At 35.1% G+C, this 21,983-nt stretch overlaps 2 protein-coding genes across 2 annotated transcripts; one reads left to right on the top strand and one right to left on the bottom strand.

Annotated features, from left to right (window-relative positions):
- The first annotated feature begins 856 nt into the window (after positions 1-856).
- Positions 857-3,501, top strand: LOC100306433 (cysteine-rich PDZ-binding protein-like). Its single transcript, NM_001248036.2, has 4 exons — positions 857-1,044; positions 1,144-1,261; positions 2,962-3,053; positions 3,177-3,501. Exons 1-4 carry the CDS (start codon positions 1,029-1,031, stop codon positions 3,239-3,241), a joined length of 291 nt encoding a protein of 96 aa, NP_001234965.1. The 5' UTR covers positions 857-1,028; the 3' UTR covers positions 3,242-3,501.
- Positions 3,502-5,836: 2,335 nt separating this feature from the next.
- Positions 5,837-7,596, bottom strand: LOC100799042 (polyubiquitin). Its single transcript, NM_001248971.2, has 2 exons — positions 7,537-7,596; positions 5,837-6,944 (listed from the first exon to the last, which is right to left on the bottom strand). The coding sequence occupies exon 2, from the start codon at positions 6,942-6,944 to the stop codon at positions 6,027-6,029; it is 918 nt and encodes a 305-aa protein (NP_001235900.2). The 5' UTR covers positions 7,537-7,596; the 3' UTR covers positions 5,837-6,026.
- Positions 7,597-21,983: the final 14,387 nt, after the last annotated feature.

The raw sequence follows: 21,983 nt of genomic DNA, 5'->3' as shown, positions 1-21,983 counted from the left end.
TTAACTAATAGTTAGTTCCTCCATTCTAGAGTAACTATTTTGAGTTTTCACAACTTGACTAGATATCTCATATAGTTTAAAACATTTATCAGTTTTTTAAAATAATTATATATTAATAATAGAATTTCTTAATTCAATCAATAATATTTTTGTATTCATAATCAATAACATTTTGTATAACATAATAGTGTATTTATACCAATATTATTTGTTTAAAAATATATGCTCTAAGATATACTTTAATTTTAATTTCATACTTTTTCAATTTTATTATTTAATTATAATTATTATTAAATTTATGTATTGCATCAATAAATAATGTTTTTAATACTTGAATTTCATTAATAACTTAATAAAAAGTTGACCTTTTAAGAAAAAACATAAAGATTTCACTAGCTAGTGTCTATATTAGGTATAAATTGGTAAATAAAAATGGCTTAAATATATCTTTGGCATTTTTCCAATTATGATTCTATAAGTTTTTTGTCATTTTTAATTATTGTAAGTTTGTAACTTTTTAATTTTAGTCACTTTAAGATTTTAATTTTTTTATTTATAAACCTCATAAGTTCGTATTTACAATGATAAAAATTAAAAAAAAAAGTTACTTGTAGGTCCTAAAAATAAGCAAAATAACTTATTGGGACCAAACGTCAAACAAAAATATAAACTTACAAGAATCAAAAATGAATTTTTTTACTGGGATCAAAATGAAAAAAATTCAAAGTTATTTGAAAAAAAGAAGATATTTAAGCTAAAAAGGTATATGAGAAGAGGATAATTTTGTCAATTGGGTTAAAAAGGTTCAAATCTTTCAATTATATGACTCGGAGCCTGTCGTTTCGAAAGGGTAAATAAACAAAAGACTGATAGATAAACGGTGAATTGCGAGATTAAACGACACCACTGAAGCGAAGAAAGGGGCGTACGGTTCTGTTGTGGTTGGAGATCCGAATTTTGATTATCGAATCGCAAAATTCTGAATCAATCAATCAATCAATCAGTAATCAGAGCCATCAACGACTGCAATGGTCTGCGAGAAGTGTGAGTTTCTTGTCCTGCTCTTCAATTCATACTTCTCGTTCTGTATCTCTCTTTCGGTGATTTAATCGTTTTTTGGTTTCATTTGAATTTGGGTTGCAGGTGAGAAGAAATTATCGAAGGTGATAGTACCAGACAAGTGGAAAGAAGGGGCCAGCAATACTACCGAGGGTGGTGGCCGCAAGATCAACGAGAACAAGCTTCTCTCCAAGAAAAACAGGTCCTTTTAACCTAACCTTTAGCTTTACATACTTTGATCATTTCTTTTTTCTTAATTTTAAAATTGGGTATGAGAATTAAGAAGCAAAACTTGGCTTTGTCACCTGTATATTTTATAATTAGCGGATAACATGTTAAAGTGATCATTTCTAGTTTCGTAGCAGAGACTTTGGAATGTAAATTACTTGACACTTGCTTGATATAAGCGACGGAGATTTTTGAAAAATAATGTCTCTTTGCACTGTGGAAAGTTATTTTCGTGTTGTCCTTTATTTTCACCTTTGAATCTCAATAGTATTATTTATTTCAACATATATTTCATTTACGATGAAGTAGCACTCCTCCCTTGAGAGGGGGAGTGATCTTCTAAGGAATTGGCCTGGGTTGAGCTTGTTAGGATGAGACTCACCCTTGGACCAATATGCTTTTGAGTTTTTTATGTTTGTATATATGACTTTGTGAGGTGCTATGCATATGTGGAATGTGCTTACTCTGATTTGGAGATATTGGTCTCAAGATTCCCTGCACAATTATGTCACTGCATACTCGGTTTGATGGTTACAATTTAATATCTTTTTCATTTGCTTTTGTGGCAATGCATTGTTACATATAGGTTTGTACTAATGGCTGCATGGTATGAGACTGTGTGTTGAGAAATAAGCCTAATGTTATTAGGCAGTAGTTAGTGAAACGGAGCTAGTTGGGTATTTTGATTAAGTATTTAATTGAATTTTTACCATCAGGAGGATCTGATTCTGTAAGTTAATTTGCTTTATGCTGATTCATGTTTGAATTTTAAACACAATTACCCTGGTCACTTTCCCTCTTCACAGTTACCCTCTACAATTTAGTTTTGTTTCAAACTTCATGTTTTAGTCATTTTCTATTTATACATTTAAAACAGGATATCTGTATTTTGATTGACATGGCTCTTGGAAAATATTTCTAATATAGCTAAGCGGTGCAAACTTCAAAACTGTTCCAACATGTGGGCTGGTCTATCATAGGTTCTTGTATTCTATATCTGGTTATAGTGTGTGTGAGCTTACTCAGCTTAGTATTGGACTTATAAATGATGCTCAATACTATAATCATTGTTTTCTAGGCTTGCACTTTACATCAATTGATAATGATTATAAGTACAGTTGTTTTTTCATGGCTTAATATCTGTCCCAAAGCTTTCATGGTTGTTTATAATGAGTGACATTCTGGAATAAAGCCATTTCCATCCAATGTATATGAACAAGTACCCTCAAATGAGGGACATGTTCTGTTATGCAACAGAAAACAGAAGCAAAAAATAAAGGAGAAAGATCAAGTCTCTGGCATTGACTAACACCAAAACACCTCTGCCATAGCAGGATTACAATTCCAAGACCTCAAAGAGAGTGACCCCTTAACATGTCAGTGTCACAAATCCTAACTAACTTCCCCCATAGTCATATTTCGTCGTCACAACATTAGAAGGCTCATCTTGTTTATGCCCGACATGTTCCTTTTTGTAAATCTGTGTGCATTTAGAGTTGCACTTATAGATGATTCTTGATATCATCAGCAATTTTTTATCCAATATTCTATTATGCCTTTGCTGCTTGTGTCACATGTTCCGTTTCCTCTTTTATTAACTTTGCCATTTGTTCCACCATGCATGTTTCAGTCATTAATAGTTTGTGAGAGTATTTTTAAATTGATTGCTTACAGATGGACCCCTTACGGAAACACTAAGTGCACCATTTGCAAGCAGCAAGTGCACCAGAATGCTAAGTACTGCCACACCTGTGCTTACTCTAAAGGTGCTATTTCCATGTTGATTTGTTTTTGCATTTGCTACCATACGTATTATTTATGGTACACTAATTAAATGTGTTCTATCATGAAAGTACATGACTCGATTTCTGATGTGTTCTGTATGGCAGGAGTTTGTGCAATGTGTGGCAAGCAAGTTCTTGATACCAAGTTTTACAAGCAAAGCAATGTGTAATGGATACTCGTGTTGTATTGGGTGCCGTGTCTTCTTTTAGATGCATGGTAGCATTGCCTTTCTTTCCATTTGTCTAGTTGATCCTATTGCTAACTATGTGAAGCTGTAAAGAACAAATACAGCGAGGGATTTTCAGTTATCTGTCTTTTGTAATATACTTACATGTTTATTCTAGATCCAAAACATATACTATGGCGTGAAAATTCCGGTTCCATTGAGTTGTTATGATGCTGTTTGGTTGAGTAACGTGCAGTTACGTGCTAAAATTCTCATTCCAACATGCACTATGGTCCAATTTGAACAAGCTTTTCAACAAATGGAAGAAGAAAATAAGGTTGATTAAATGAATAAAACTGCAGTCATAAGTTAAAATTAACTTGTTCAATTTTTTATAAAAAAATCTTTTTTACAAGTTTTTCCGTCTAAAAATTTAAAGTGTCTATAAGTTGGATTGATCTTATAGATGTCTGATTTATTTCACCTCTACTTATTTACCTACAAGTACTTGAAAAATTTATTCATACTAGGTTTATACCTAATGCCTTCCTTAAAACTTGGATGATCGGGGGCTTGTTTTGTGCTACTGATTGTCCCCTCAAAGAGGTTGTTTATTGGAATTCATGTCAAGTATTAAGCATTCGTTTTCTTGTATTAAGAATAGAGTTAAAAAAGATGGATTTAATAAAATATTATGTATCAAGTTTCGCCGCAAGGATAGTTAGATAAGCCCAAGATTGACTTGAGCACGAGCGGGTATGCACGTTGGACAAAAGCGTCTGTGAAATCTTACCCCAGGTATATAATGTAATAAGTGCTTTTAAAAAAAGATCGTAGCCTCGCGGATTTTTTTTTCTTAAAGAAAAATTGTTACCGACTGAATGCTGTTATACACGTTAAAAGATTATGTCGTTCCAGTGCCATCATAATTTGTTTTGTTGTTAGTATAACTTTTAAAATGATTGGTTAATCATCGTAAAATTCAATATATATGTAGAATTATAATGGAAAGATGGTGTAAATTTTTTTATATGATCAATATACAAGCAATGTTATATATTATTATATTTCTAAAAGTTTAGACAAATTTTGAGAAAATATTTGCCGTATTTCATGCGAGTGTGGCACTCATAAATAATACTTTTAAATATATACTAAACAAATTATGTATGCTTTTTATTTATTTATTTATGGGAATGTAAAGGGATTTATTTATTTATTGGAGTGATTTACCAAAATAAAAGTAAGTAGTAAATCGATGCTTTATGAAGAAATCATTTAATATTTCCTAGTTTTTTTTTTCTCACAACATTGCACAACTCCTTTAATTCAAAAATGAAAAAAAAAACTTTTATTGTAAAATTCTTCATCCAGACATACCAATAAGAAGCGTGATCGCGTGGATGTTAGTAAGATTTTAATTTTTCAAAGGCAAATGTATCTATATTCTTAGACGAGTGTAGAGACTTTCTCTATAAAAGAAAAGAAAAGAGTGGGTTGTATCAAAATTTTACATTTACAGAAAATGTTTCCTCTGCTAATATCAAGGGTGAGTAATTTTTTTTTATCAACAAATTCATTGTCCTTGAATAGAGTAATTGATTCAAGGAGTGTAACTTTTAAAAACTTTATTTGATTGCATAAAAATGACCTGATTTGTATAAGCTGTTCTTAGCTTACTTTCTGAATTCCTTAGTGAAGTTTGTTAAAATAAATTCTTTATAATCTATTACAACAAATTTTATGGTGAAACTTATGATACACTAGACTCTTATGCGATAAAATTTTTTTAAAACACATTTACTTAAATTGCTTATACTAATATAGATTCAATAAAAAGAAAATCTAAACCCAGCTTACTATTATAATATTTATTAAAATTTAAACATGGCTCATCGCGTACGAGGTGATTCAGTGTAATAAGTAAGACTTCAATTTGAAGCTAAGCTCAGCCAAGTCACGGTCTGCAGTCGAAGACAAAATGGAGGACAACAAATTGATGTGGTTCATCTTTAATGGTGCAATTGGTACTTCATGCAGACCATAAGTGTTAAACATTGAACCCCGCTGAGTGGGTCCAAACAAACTTAATATATATGCTATGAATAAAAAATTATTCATTGGTTATTCCAGGTAATTTTTGTAGATATTCAGTAAGTGTTTATTTCTTTTAAAGTTAGATATAATCATTAAACGTAAACAAGATGTGTGTTTAAATTAATTCCAATTATAAATTTTATATTGAAACTTATTGATAGTATGGGAAATTGATTTTAAGTATGAAACAAAAAACCCTTATGCCTTGAGCTAGTTGTCTCCTACCCATCAATACTCCACAGTTGATGAAGAACCTTCCCATTTCAATTGATCACCACAATGATCTCAGTTTGTTCAAATTTCATTGTTGCCTTTACATAACATCTATCAATGACCGACTTCAACCTATAATACCATCGAATTCGAAGGATGATCACCATCCTTCACACAACTCATCCCTGTTTTTCCTTCATGACAAGCATGGAAGACCACACAAATCGAATAAAAAATCCATATTAAGTCCCCTCTAGCCAATTCAGAACAAATTAAAACAACACGATATGACAATTAATCATTTCATATTTCACACATTCATAACAAACGTAGGTGGGATATTAGAGTACTATTATTAATGGGACACAATTGAGTTCAACACAAACCGAACTTATTTTCAAGGGACATTATTACAGACCCATTAAACATCAAAGTTCTTCAAATGTTTTGGGAACACATCCAACATTACACAACGAGCTTAAAACCCCCCACGGAGACGGAGGACAAGGTGAAGGGTTGATTCCTTCTGGATGTTGTAGTCAGCGAGGGTCCTTCCATCCTCGAGCTGCTTGCCAGCAAAAATCAGCCTCTGCTGGTCCGGTGGGATGCCTTCCTTGTCCTGAATCTTGGCCTTCACATTGTCAATGGTGTCAGAGCTCTCCACCTCGAGGGTAATAGTCTTACCCGTAAGAGTCTTCACGAAAATCTGCATACCACCACGAAGACGCAACACCAAGTGGAGAGTTGACTCCTTCTGGATGTTGTAGTCAGCAAGGGTGCGTCCGTCCTCGAGCTGCTTCCCGGCGAAGATCAGCCTCTGCTGGTCTGGGGGGATTCCCTCCTTGTCCTGAATCTTAGCCTTGACGTTGTCGATGGTGTCGGAGCTTTCGACTTCTAGGGTAATAGTCTTGCCGGTGAGGGTCTTAACGAAGATCTGCATGCCACCACGGAGACGGAGGACGAGGTGAAGGGTTGATTCCTTCTGGATGTTGTAGTCGGCGAGGGTGCGGCCGTCCTCGAGCTGCTTTCCGGCGAAGATGAGACGTTGCTGGTCCGGGGGGATACCCTCCTTGTCCTGGATCTTGGCCTTGACGTTATCGATGGTGTCGGAGCTTTCAACCTCTAGGGTTATGGTCTTGCCGGTGAGTGTCTTAACGAAGATCTGCATGCCACCACGGAGACGGAGGACGAGGTGAAGAGTACTCTCCTTCTGAATGTTGTAGTCAGCAAGGGTACGGCCGTCCTCAAGTTGCTTTCCGGCGAAAATGAGACGTTGCTGGTCCGGGGGGATTCCTTCCTTGTCCTGGATCTTGGCCTTGACGTTGTCGATGGTGTCAGAGCTTTCCACCTCAAGGGTGATGGTCTTGCCGGTGAGGGTCTTGACGAAGATCTGCATCTGTCGAGTCAACAATCACAGATAAATCAGAATCAAAATCCATTACGTAATCTTAAGTACGGATCTGAAGCAATCTCGTGAAAAAAAACCCTAATCCACGGCAATAGAATCAACAAACAAGGCAGTTGCTAACAGATCTGAGCAATATCTCTCGAAAAACGATATAGAATCAACGAATAAGGCTTTTTGTCAACGGATCTGAACAATTTCTTGAAAAACCACAGAAGTATAAAAAATAAGGCTGTTGTTTAACGGATCTGAAGTAATTCATGAAAAAGCCCTGATCTATGGTTACGTTTAACGGATCTGAAGTAATCAATGAAAAAAGCCCTAATCTACGATTAATGAATCAACAATTAAGGCTTGTTGTAAAGGGATCTGACATGAAAAAGCTCTAATTAGAGCAAATCTACGATTAAAGAATCATCAAATTAAGGACGTTGTTGTAAAGATAATAAAAGCTGAATCTGATTATGAAAATTGAAGATCGATGAAACCAAACAAAACACAATCAAATCAACATCGTATTGATCAAAGAACATACACAATTCATGGAAAGAACGAAGAAGAAAAACAGAAGAAATCGACTAACCTTGAAGGGAGAGGTAGGGAAATACACAGAGAGAATGGAATATATTGGAATTGAACTGCGAAGGAAGGAGGAGGGGTGTGGGGCGTTTTATAGCATAAGGTGTGGAACCCTTCTCCAGTCATATTGTGACGCGTGTTCATGTATGGTGTCACTTGGTGCCTATGACACGGGTAATATTTGGTATTGGATGCATTTTCGGAGAGTCCTTCTAGGAAATTGAGAATTGCAATTTGCGTGGTAGTTGGCGGTTTCGTAATCTTGACGGAGTCACATGCACCTTCAAGCTTCGCTTTATCTGTTACGACGTCGTTGTTATATTGGGCCCACCCCGTTGCAAGTGGAGCGTCCGAAGTTGATACGGGCCCCACTATCCATTGCCTGAAGTCGGCTGCTTTTACATTATTAAAAATCTATGGAAAAGCTGTCATGCTAGATTTTTTTTATTATGGACCAGAAAAGAATAATTGAAAAGTTTTCTTATTATGGAGCAAAAAAATCTTTAATAATTATTTTTTAAATAAAATCATAATTATTCCACTAAATTCTTTCTTATTTAATTTCACTTTGTAAGATATATTTTCAGTAGATTTTTCAAGTATTTTGTTAACATACATTACTTGTATACTTTTAGTTACAGTTTATATAAAATTATTCATTTAAAAAATATTTAGATATTTTTTTAAAAATAATCCAAAAGATTTTTTTAATGAACTTTTCTTTTTCCTAATTTTTCTTTCTTATTTCTTATTAGATGTTTTTACTATCGTTTAGGGAAGAATTTTTTTCTCTAATGAGGAGATGTGTTAAATGCTGCAACTTAAGGACAGATTCACCAATAACATAAGACTAAAAGATAGCTCATTGACAAAAACAATAATGATGTTAAAGAAAACGAATCCAATTTCCATTCGCATAAGCCACACCATTTACGAACAAGTTGCCTACTAATAATATATGGTGTCAGTTTTTTTTTTTTTTTGGCTGAATTGGAGGGGAAATTATCCCCAAAGTTTGATTAAAAATCACGCGGAAAAGTAACAAAACTTATATATATATATATATATATATATATATATAAGTTTTTCGCTAAAAAAATTATTTGATCACATAAAAAAATTAGTCAAAGTCAATTAAATCTGGTATTAGAATTACTTTTCCGCTAATGATATATCCACAATAACAATGTATTAATATTGAAAAAAATAAAGTTTATAGAGTGTGACTTTTTCTTTCATTTTTGCGTAAATTGAAAAAAAAAAATCAAGCCTAATGTATAAATTTTCATTGAATCTCACCTAAATACCTAAAGTTCTTGAGCCCAATTAAAAAGCTTACTGGAGAATAAAGGCCCAAACTTCTTTTTTTTAGGAACAGAGCATGTAATGGGTAATGAGGCAGCCTAAGCCCATAACCATGTTAGCCCGTATTCATTTTTGTTAATTAAGGGGGGTGTATTGGATTGGGATTTTGAGAGAATATTTTGACAAAAACAATCTTGAAGATTTTAAAAGATTATGTGGGATTGTATTGATTTTGTGGGATTTTAAAAGATTTTTTTTAAAAGACTTTTTACAATCAGGATTCTTAACCCAAGATTTTAATGGATTTCTAACACAGATTTTTAAGATTTCAAAGTACTTTATGGATTTTTAAGATTTTGAAAGATTAATACATTTTAAACAAAAAAATAACGGAAGTTACAAAAGTGAATGAAAAAGATGATAAATAAATTATAATGTTTGAATAAAGAAAATAAAAACGATAGAAATTTTAAACCTTTTAATAACAAAGTCATTATTGCCTAAAAAAATAATAACAAAGTGATTCTCACTTCATGTTCGCCTAATTATTAGCATTTCTCCACATATCTGAACCTATATTAGTCCTCCATATATTAGCATCTTCTCGTTCCTGCTCTTGTGTTTGAACAATGGGTTCATGATCATTGTCTTCGTAATTTGGTAACACTGAAGATGAAGATGAAGACTCGTCAGTAGGTTCCACTGGAAATTCATCAGAACGACATTCTTTGCGAAGAAAATTATGAAGTGCTGCACATGCCATCACAATTATAATTATAATTTTGTTATAATTAGATAATGATCACATACCTTAAAATAAGGATAAAACCTTGTGCTTTCCCTTATTTTTGCAGGCACAGTTGAGCCTGGTCTAACCATTAAATCAGGTGCTAATGAGTTCAGAGCTTTCAAAATCTTGTGAAAATTTTCACTTGTAGCAAATTGTGATCGGCCAAATGTATTGCGGATTACACAATATCGAGTGTTCTGGCCGACAATCTGTAGGAATGATGCAAGCATTTCTTCAACACAAATAAATCTTGTATCCTCCAAAGGTGTTTTTTCTCTTATAATCGTGCACAACTTTCGAAATACATCAGGATACATCCTATATACTTGTCGAAAGATTGCAGGATCATCGTTTAATGCTTTGTGTATATAGTCATATCCCCGACTAGTAATTTGTCGTCGAGTTAATGGACGTTCAATATGTTCACCACGCATCATATTCAAAAACTGATTTAATATATCTATTAAAGCATAAATTGCCATCACATATGTGTATGTGGCTTCATAAAATTCTTCATTTGTTTCCTCGTCATCTATATCTTCATCATTTGTATCTTCATTATATATATCTCCATCCATTTCTTCGTTCTTTATGTCATGGTCATGGTTATAAGTCAATATCAAAGTTAATATCAAAGTTAATACAAATTCATATATAAAATAAATATAACTAAAGTTTAACCACAACAATTTCACAAAATATATAACCTAAATACTTCAACCATAATAGTTCGACCAAAAAACAAACCAAATATTTCAACCAAAATACAACCATAATAGTTCGACCAAAAAACAAACCAAATACTTCAACCAAAATAGAGACCCAAAAGATATAGTTCAACAAACTCACGATGTTTAAAATAATATGTTAATAATAGATGATCAAAATATTAATTATTCCCTAACTTAAAGTTTATCCAAGATGAGCGTTCTTCCGGTGACATCTTCAAGAAAAAATCCTTTTTTGCTTTAGTATTTAACAATTCAGCTGTCTTGAAACGCGTTATGTCATCCAAATTTGGAATTTCTTTTATAACATCCCAAATATTATAATTTACTAAATTTATAACTATTAATATATTTAAAAGATTATGAACTTAGCTCACCTTTAAGTAATCTTTCCATACATCCTCATGAGCAGTGAAAGTTTTTCCAATTGGGTCCCATCCAAAGCTAGAGTTGTTGCGCATAAGGGTTGACATCATGTTATACTGGTTTCGAAACCACTTCATCCGACTCAAATAATGACTATAAGTTTTAGGGAATTTAGTTTTTGCATTGAGTTGAGGAAGTATTATTCGTTCTACATTTTGTTTGCTAAGTGACCCATTGGCATCACGCAATCCCCTATTCATAGCATCCACCAAGAGGTGCAACAACTCATTGGTATCCTCCATAGTCCAAGATACATAATTATCTTTGTCTCTACTCTTTCCTTTGTTATTTTCTTGTGAATCCCCCATTTGATCGCTAATATATATATAAGAAACTAGTTATTTGACAAAAATAGTTATTGTTTCCTAATTGTCAAAAGTATAGTGACTATATCCCGAATAATATACAATTCAATAGAAAAACCAATAAAAAACTACCTAATAATAAAATAAGGGTCATGCTAACATGCGCACTTAGGGCACATGTTAAGGATACTTCCAATAGTAACTATGTCTTAAAAACAACAATTTTTGACTTTTAAAAAAGTAAATTGCACAACTTTCAATACAAAATTTCTATACATAATACACTAACAAGTGTCTTAAGGGCACATGTTAGCATTTTTCATAAAAATAATACTCATATATCATAAAATCATTTAAAAAAAAAACTATTAACAAAATAACAATAATAATAACACAATAACAATTAAAAAATTATTAACACAATAATAATAATAATAACACGCTGTCAAAAAAATAATAATAACACATTAATAATTAACATTTTAATAATAACACAAGAAAATAATAATAATAATAATGGACGTTGTAAAAAAACAAGTTGAAGAAACAGAAAAAAAAGAGTTTTTTATTTTGATTTGCATATACAGTACTAAAAAAAAACAATATGAAATCTTGATGCATATCAATTGCCATTTTTTTGATGCATATTCATTGCCTGGACGTTGAAAACAATATGAATACGAAATCTTGAAGCATATACAGCACCCTTTTCTTTTGATTTGCGTAATATATATATAGTATGAACAATATTGACTATCGATTGCCATTAAAAAAATAGGTAAAATTGATTGAAAAGTTGTAAGAGAATGAACCTGGTAGTGGTTTGTGTCTTGTTCGACAGGAGAAGAAAAAGTCTTTGGAAGATTATGAAAAGTCTCAAGGGTTTGGGTGAGATTGTTGGAGGAGTATTTTATGTGTATTTCTAACTAAAAAGTCTCTCAAAATCCATTCCACAAAAGAATCCATCAAAATCTATTTACTTTTGAATACCAAAAGACATTTTAAAAGTGATAAGAAATCTCAATTGAATACCAACAGATTTTGTTGCCCTGAAAAAAAAATCTTTATTGTCTTAATTGAATATCACAAGATTTGTTTATATTTTATAAAAGTCTTGATTGAATACCACAAGACTTTTTAATCATAAAAAAGTCTTTTAAAATCCTTTGAAATCTTAATCCAATACACCCCCTAAGTTTTCAGTTTCTTAGTTTTTTTGAGATTTCAATTTTTGTTTCTCAAAAAAATAAAATAACTTTTAGTGCTGCATTAACTTTCTGTAAATAATTTTAGTCTCAATAAAGATTAATTCTGAATAATAAAAATAAACGAGGACAGTTTTTTTTCACAACTTTTAATTCTTTATTTATTTTTGACACTTAATTTTGAGAAACATGGACCTAGTGTCAAAGAACTCAAACTCAACATTACAAAAACTTACTACATATTCAAGGATCATGGTCTGAACTAATCTCCACATAACATATAATTACATTTTTCAATTAAAAAGAAGAATTAATAATGTATTAAATGATGATTGACAAGATCACATGATTTGAGATTTTTTTTTATGATGGGAAAAATATGATTTGAGATTAGGTAACAATCTTTCCATTTTAGATAGACTTATGTAAAACAACTAATGTCATTATAGAAGGTAAAAATTGCATTACTCTTATTTCTAAGCTGATTGAATGTGACAGGAAAGGTGGCTGTGTATATTACTCATGAGTCATGACTCATACAGTTCTAAATTCTTATTTTTTAATATACAACAGACAACAACTAAATTTCCCCCCAAATATGCAACAGATTAACTAACCAATGGTGTCAACGTCGTTGTCATCATCTTCTTTAGCGACGTCGTTATGATCTGTCGCCCAGTATGTGCCAATGGAGTCACCGTTGCGAACATTGTGGCATCGAAACGAGATGCTTTCATCCATCAGACTCAGCTTGTGAACGAAAAAATAACGACCGCGAGTAGGAAGACGAAACCTAACCGTCCGGTGAACCAGCTCCAGCTTCTCCCTCAACACCGCCACCTTGTCCTCAGCCTTCACCTCCATCTCTATCTTCTCCTTCGAGTTCAATGGCAACACCGTCACCTTCAACACCACTGGCCGCGGCGGCCGCTGCGGAGGCTTTAAGTACACGTCGATCTCATTGCTGGGAAAATCGAAAACCGGGCAATCATTCAGTAACTGTTGGTCGAGCAATTCGACATGCGTTTTGTGCGTTTGCAACACAACCCTCTCCACTGGTACGGGGTACATTTCTTTTTGTTCAAGAACCTTCTCCTTCAGCTTCAGAACGGTGTCGTTCACGTCCATTTCTATAGGGATGCGTTCTTTGCACGCAGGAACTTTCACTTCCAGCACGATTGTCGTCCACTCCGGCGGCGACCACTCATTCGTTGGTTGCGTCTTCTCCGGTGCCGCCACCAAGTCACTCATCCCTTTCTTCTTCTTCTCTAACGCTTGTCTTCTCCATCTCAACCTCGGCGGCAACTCCGACACCTCATCCATGCATGACAGTCACCACTATTCACTAGTGAGAGAATAAGTGCAAATTGAGAAACGGTTAATATTTGTAACTGTACCTAACTAATGTTATCCAAAAGGTGCATGAAGATTACATTTCCCATAAATTTTAATTTCATTTGGGGACCAACGTTCTTGCGGCTTTTGTTTCTCAAAATTTCCTAATGGACGAAGTCGAACATTAATTTCATTTACATAGTAATATATATCACAATTTTATTTTCCTTCACAAACTCACTCTCTGTTTCGTAATTCTACGTTGTGTAAAGAAGAGAGAAATAAAAAAGACAAATCAAGATCTAACATAAATATCAAACATGTACATTAGCTTCTTGAGGATATGCAGACTTCATGTCCAAGCTTGGTCCACACCCAGGTACGGATTTTAGATGCACACATAATTGATTGAAGAGGATATTAATTTATATCCAAATACTGGTTGCTCACCATTGGCGTTTGGTCAATCACAACAATGGCGTATATTATCCTTTTTATGATTATTTCATTTTTCTATTGCTTATTCATCTTATATAATAAAATATTATATAAATTATTTAAGGCCATATGGATGCATATTTTTTTATTATATAATTTGAGTATTGTTTTAAAGAATATTGTTAATATAAAAACTTATATAAGAAAATATATCTAATTTTTATATTTAATAAAAATGACAAAGAAATATTATATTTTCAAACGAACAATATTTAATTATGATGTAAATCAAATATCTAATTATTTGAACAAATTAGTTTATAGACTATTCAAATGAGTTTATAAGCTCTTCGAATGTCCGACCAAACCCATTTAATTATAGTAGTAACTTTAATAATTTTAATATGAATTCACTGTTTAGTATACAAAGCAATAAATTTAAATGATTTAATCCTTAAAAATTGTAGAAAAACATGTTTTCATACCTTTCCAATTGTATATATTTTGAGAGGGAAAAAATAGGAAAAGAAAAACAATAATAAATGTCAAAATTTATATGTAAAAATTGCGAGACAACTTAAGTTGTATATATAAAATAGCTTATTATATCACTCACGCAGTTACACTAAATGTTTGAATTCGTTTTAGTTGTAGTTAATTATATAAAACAAAAAAAAAGGTATCGACCACCAGATATCAAACCCAGTTAACATGAAAAGAAGGGTGACAAAGTAAAGATATAAAAGTTTCATGCAAAACACTGATGAATGATTATACATTTTTGTTGTGTACATTGAAAGATGGATTTGAATACAATGAAAGTAACTGTGCGTGCATTTTCAACCTTCTATTGACAGCTATTTATACAGCAACTAACAGATAGGTAGGGTTGTTTGCCATGAAGTGATTTGATTAGTAACAGACAAATACTCCACTGGCTTACTTTGCTTGGGCTGCTTCAATTCACTATGCAACTAGCTAGCTAGCGTATGTTGGGACGAAATATTGGGGTTATTGAATCATTAACGCATCCAACAAAAGTTGCAATCTTGGTACAGTCCCTAATACCGTGCCACTCAAAGGACTCTTGTTCATTCATCCACTCACCCTTGTAAACCATGAAAAAAACCTCATTTGGGGGAAGACGAAGCGGGTGATTCTGTAGCAACAGCCCCAGCTGTTGCCCTAACGCCGACACATTATCCACGGCATTCACCTGTAATGGATAACACTTTGGGAGACCGTTCGGCTTCAGATACACCGTCATCTTCCCAGACGACGCACTACTACTGCCACCACCGGCCACCGGAACAGATGATTTCAAGTACACGTAGAAAATAGGATTCAACACGCTTTGAGGAATCGGTGAACACGGATACAACAGGATCCTTTCCACCGGCACACCTTGCATCCCTTCAAGCGCAACAATCTTCTCTTTCAGCTTCCGAAAGGTGTCGTCCACCTCCACTTCTATACGGATACGATTTTGCGACATAGGCAGTTTCACGTTCACCATCCGCTTCTCAGAACACGTTTTAGAGAATGCGTCGATCTCGTTATTCTCTAAAACCGAACAACAATCCTGCAGAACCTGATGGTCAAGCAATTCCACACCCGCTGAATGCGACTGCAACGCGATCCTCTCCACTGGCACACCTCGCATTTCTTCGCGCGCAACTATCTTCTCTTTCACTTTCAGAACGGTGTCTTCAAACTCCATTTCTATAGGGATGCGATCTTGGATCTCAGGCACTTTCACGTTCAACGTCACTCTCACCGCCGTCTCTGACGGCGGTGACGCCTCCGTCAAGTCAGGCAGCGGTTCTTCAAACTCATTGCTATTTGACGGCACCGGCATCTCCTCCGTTGATGATGACGGAAGCTGTTGCGGCATCTGTGGCATCGGCCTCAACTCCGTTAACGATGAAAACTCCGGTATATTTGGCATTCCATATCCAAACGGATCGTAAACGTGTGGTAGTATATTGAGATGCAACGACGGTGGAAACTCCGGCATCCCGAACGGACGTGTGTGCCATGGCGGTGTCAGCGTCGGTTGTGGCGGCGCAAGGTTTGCATCATCAGGTGGGGCGACTAGGAGGCCAATGCGGGAGCCGCGATCGATTCCAGATGTCGAAACTTGGAGATCGTCTTGGAGGATTTCGCCATTGAAGAGAAAGGTTTGGTAGGAAATGGGTATGTTGTGAAGGTTTTGCACCTTCTCTTTGACATCGAGGACTGTGTCTAAGGGACCAACTTCAATAAAGAACCAGGGACCGACATCAATAAAGAACGAGTTCCCTCCCAGAATCTCAAGAATTACTTCCATCTTTTTTGGGGATTACACTCAGAAAAACAACAGTTGTGTAAAAGAAGGAAGAGAAATCTGGTAGAATGTTTATTGATTCATTCTATTTATTTCGTATAATCACGCTATATTATATAGAGCTGTGTCACAAAGTTAGTTAATAACTAACTAACGACACTTTGTAACTAACAAAACTAATCGGTTTTAATTAATTAACTAACTAACACATCTCAATCACATTCACATACACAGTGAGCGAGTGACTGATTGAGTGAATATTCATTTGTATAACTTGTGGAATGTTCTAGGTAGCCTCCAATGCCCAAAGTTCAAACGGGATAAACTCTCTGCTATTGCTTATATCTTCCTCAAGTTTTTCTTCGTTGCGTACTCCCATGTAAATTAAGGTGGAGAGAAATTTAGTTGATCATTTCTTACTAAGTAATTCATTTATTTTATTTTATTTTATTTTAGTAAATGTAGTTACCGATATATATATATTATACTGAATTACATTTTTTTATTTCGTGTGATTCAATTATGATTACTTTGTTCTCTTCAATTATGTTAAAAGATATACTTTATTCACAGCATTTTTTAATTTTCTATTAAGTTTTGTTAATAGAGATCAAATTATTATATTATATTGTTATTATAGTAAAATACACACTCTTCTTAAAATATGAATTTATTACACGTTATTGTCATCTTAATTAAATAAAATAAATCTAAAAAGCACAACCTGCGGCCCTTATATATATATATATATATATATATATATATATTTAGGATATATTTAGGCGCTCTTTTTATTTTCTAGGCATTTAAACACTCTTTAACAAATACTTATGTGATATTTTCTTCTTCTTTTTTTATCTCTATCCGGATCACTTTATACTTTTTTCTATAAACCTATCACTTTTCTCTTTCATTTAACCATGTTTTTAAATGCTAATGGGTATTTAAGTATTTACCAAACATTATCCATATATTTATTTACTTGTTTATTATTTAGGCCACCTTGAGCTAGATCGGGAAAAATTTGACCTGGAAATGCAATTTCCTAGTCCCGCCACATGGACTGAAATCATCTGTCCCACCATCCTGCTCCTTTCCTATCCTACCAACAATATTATGTCAGTTTTGTTATGTTTTAACGTTGTTATGTTCATCTTTAATTTAATACCGTTCTTGCACCCAGTTTTGACTTAACTAACTTTTATCATGCCTTTATCTGGAATATGAACGAATGCCTTTACTGGGCTCTCTGTTTACAATTGTGTTACCAACAACGACTGACAAGCTTTTCTGGAAAAAATATTAATATTTTTACATAACCAATATTCATTTTGAAGCAAAGCAAATACATCTCATTAAATTCTTAGGTTCTGTTTTTAATCATTTAAAAGTGTGCTTTAAAATTTTTGTGAGAATTTTAAATGTTTTATTTTAAATTTCTTTATTTAGATACAATCTCTCTCTTCAACAATGAGAGTAATACCACCGACCATAACGGTACTACCGGCGGCGACCACTAACGCCGTCGACGTCGACGTGCAGATCGCCTTCTTCTGCATTCCGTGCTTCCCCTCCGAAACAACGTCGTTGTTGTCGTGGTGGTGGCAGAGTCTGCGGTCACCGACGAGCAGCAAGGACCGGTATTGGTGGCGCTGGCGGTGGAACGCCGTTCGCCGCTTCAAAAGCAACAACAACTACAAGAAGCACTACTCCTTCCGCTACGATCCGCTCAGTTACGCGCTCAACTTTGACGACGGAATCGCCGAAGAGGACGGTTGCGGATACAAAGGCTTCTCCGCACGCTTCGTCTCTGTTCCGCCACCGGAGAAGGCCGTCGACGGCGAGGAGTCATGTGGGGAGCACGTGCCGCCGGTTTCGAAAATCCAGATATGATGCAGCGCTAATCAGCGGAGTGCGCTGCGTTGTTCATAGTTAAATTGCCGCCGAGGTGAAGGTGGCGGATGTTGAAATATAAACTTGATTTGGGTCTAAATTAATTATTTGGTTCCTTGGACTTAGTTATTTTGGGCTTAAGTAATTATGGGTCATGTTTCTAGAGAATTCTTGTAGTGTTTGGAGTGTCTGGATATTTCTTATAGTTGTAATATTCTCTAGAATACTCTTTGGATCTCTAGAGTTGAGAACTCTCTAGAATTAGTGTGTCTAGAGTTCTCCTTAGAGTAGTATAAATAGAGATGTAATCCTACACATTTGTATCAAGCAAAAATACAAAGTTCTCTCCTCCATAAAGAATTCTCCTTCCTATCAAGTTTCTATTCAAAGTCTCCAATATTCCTAAACACTTTTCCTAAACATAAAAAGCCTTAAAGTTTTCAAACACTTCTGATTTCTCCTTCAAGAAATAAACCCAGGTTTTTCTGGAATAATCATCAATAAAGAGGAGAAAGTACTTATTCTTACCAAATGAGTTGGGTTTGATTGGTCCACAGACATCGGTGTGTATGAGCTCTAGCGGCTTTGTTGCTCTTGTTGTTGATTCCTTTGGAAAACTTTTACGAAATTGCTTCCCAATTAGACATTCTTCGCAAAGTTGGTCTGGGTGGTTGATGCTAGGCAAGCCTCTCACCATCTCCTTCTTCGCTAAACGTTCTAGACCATCGAAGTTGAGGTGCCCGAACCGTAGATGCCATAGCCACGAAGAATCGGTATAGCAAGCCTTGAGACATTTTGCCACATCATTTTGAATGTTCAAGAGGATAAGTATGATTTTCTTCCTTATTTTGAAGAAGATGATGAAATTGAACAACCAATCATAGAGGAACATATTACACCACCTGCCTCACCGACACCAAGGCTGGATGAAACAAGTTCAAGTGAGAGGACACCGCGACTAAGGAGCATTGAAGAGATTTATGAGGTAACCAAAAACCTAAACGACATTAACCTCTTTTGTCTTTTTGGTGATTGTGAGCCTCTAAGCTATCAAGAAGCGGCGGAAAACATAAAGTGGAAAGACGCCATGGACGAAGAAATCAAGTCAATCACAAAGAATGATACGTGGGAACTTACTACACTTCCACGAGGACACAAAGCAATTGGAGTAAGATGGGTGTACAAGGCAAAGAAGAATGCTAAAGGAGAAGTGGAGAGATACAAAGCAAGATTGGTGGCTAAAGGCTATAGTCAAAGACAAGGAATTGACTATGATGAGGTATTTGCTCCTGTTGCTCGTCTTGAAACTATTAGACTGATCATTTCTTTGGCAGCCCAAAATAAATGGAAGATCTATCAAATGGATGTGAAGTCAGCCTTCTTGAATGGTTTTCTCGAAGAAGAAGTCTATATTGAGCAACCACTGGGCTATGAAGTAAAAGGGCAAGAAGAAAAAGTCTTGAAGTTGAAGAAGGCGTTGTACGGTCTCAAGCAAGCACCGAGAGCTTGGAATGTTCGAATCGACAAATACTTTCAAGACAAGAACTTCATCAAGTGTCCATATGAGCATGCACTCTATATCAAAGTGCAAAGTGGAGATATTTTGATTGTGTGTTTGTATGTAGATGACTTGATCATTACAGGGAACAATCCAAGCATGTTCGAAGAGTTCAAGAAAGATATGTCAAATGAATTTGAGATGACGGATATGGGGCTCATGGCATATTATCTCGGCATCGAAGTAAAACAAGAAGACAAAGGAATTTTCATCACCCAAGAAGGCTATGCCAAAGAAGTCCTTAAGAAGTTCAAGATGGATGACGCCAATCCAGTTGGCACCCCGATGGAATGTGGCAGCAAGTTGAGCAAGCATGAAAAAGGAGAGAATGTGGATCCAACTCTTTACAAAAGTTTGATTGGAAGTTTACGTTACTTGATATGTACAAGGCCGGATATTCTCTATGTTGTAGGAGTAGTAAGTCGCTACATGGAAGCTCCAACCACAACTCACTTCAAGGCGGCAAAGAGAATCCTTCGATACATCAAAGGTACAACAAACTTTGGCTTGCACTATTACTCTTCTGACAATTATAACATTGTTGGCTATAGTGATAGCGATTGGAGTGGAGACTTGGATGATAGAAAGAGCACTACTGGTTTTGTGTTCTTTATGGGAGATACTGCTTTCACTTGGATATCAAAGAAGCAACCAATAGTCACACTATCAACTTGTGAAGCCGAGTATGTCGCGGCCACATCATGCGTTTGTCATGCAATTTGGCTAAGGAACTTGTTGAAAGAGTTAAAAATGCCACAAGAAGAACCTATGGAAATATGTGTTGATAATAAATCAGCACTCGCTTTGGCAAAGAATCCAGTCTTTCATGAAAGAAGTAAGCACATCGACACCCGTTACCACTTCATAAGAGAATGCATTGAGAAGAAGGAGGTAAAGTTGAAGTATGTGATGTCTCAAGATCAAGCTGCCGACATTTTCACAAAGCCACTCAAGTTGGAAACTTTCGTGAAGCTAAGGAGTATGCTTGGAGTCACAAATCAAGTTTAAGGGGGGATGTTGAAATATAAACTTGATTTGGGCCTAAATTAATTATTTGGTTCCTTGGACTTAGTTATTTTGGGCTTAAGTAATTATGGGTCATGTTTCTAGAGAATTCTTGTAGTGTTTGGAGTGTCTAGATATTTCTTATAGTTGTAATATTCTCTAGAATACTCTTTGGATCTCTAGAGTCGAGAACTCTCTAGAATTAGTGTGTCTAGAGTTCTCCTTAGAGTAGTATAAATAGAGATCTAATCCTATACATTTGTATCAAGCAAAAATACAAAGTTCTCTCCTCCATAAAGAATTCTCCTTCCTATCAAGTTTCTATTCAAAGTCTCCAATATTCCTAAACACTTTTCCTAAACATAAAAACCTTATTTCCAACAGCGGAGGAGGGGTATGGCGGCGACGGAGAGAGGAATTTCCAAACTCACTCTAAGCTTTATTTACAAAATGGATTATACATTTTCTTTGTAGATGAAAGATGGATATACGAATACAATGAAAGCAATCCTGCTTCTATATACAGAGTTTTATTTACAGGTAGTTAAGTTCTGGTAGTTATACAACGAACTAACAGCTAGTTTGTTGTTATTATACTTATGAATAGAAACTAGCTGGCTTGTGGCGCGTAACTATGCAACTAGGGTTGGGCACGGCGTGACGAGGATGATGATGATGCGGCTGCTGCTGCTGATTCCGCAGTAGAATAAATGAATCCATCAAAGGTTTCTACCGGGAACCGGCAGAGAAGGTCTCAAGAACACGTCGATGTCAGCACTCCCAGTAAAAAGAATGTTTTGCAGAACCTGATCGTCATGCCATTCCGAGCGCATTAAAGGCGACTGCAGCACGATCCTCTCCACTGGAACACCTCCCATTTCTTGGAGCGCAGCAATCTTCATCTTCAGATGCAGAATGGTTTCGACCTTGTCCATTTCAAAAGGAATGCGATCTTGCAACCTCGGCACTTTCACGTTCAGGGTCACCGTCGAGGAAGGAGGTGGCAACGGATTTGGAACCATATTCGACGGTGAAGGCTGAGGCCGAAAGGTTGGCAGCCACGGTAGTGTCTGTGACGCCGGAGGTGGCAACGGATTTGGAACCATATGCGACGGTGAAGGATGAGGCCGAAAGGTT

The sequence above is a fragment of the Glycine max genome, chromosome 20 (genome assembly GCF_000004515.6).
Source record: "Glycine max cultivar Williams 82 chromosome 20, Glycine_max_v4.0, whole genome shotgun sequence".
NCBI classification, from domain to species: Eukaryota; Viridiplantae; Streptophyta; class Magnoliopsida; order Fabales; family Fabaceae; genus Glycine; species Glycine max.
This window is presented reverse-complemented; position numbering and strand designations above follow the sequence as displayed.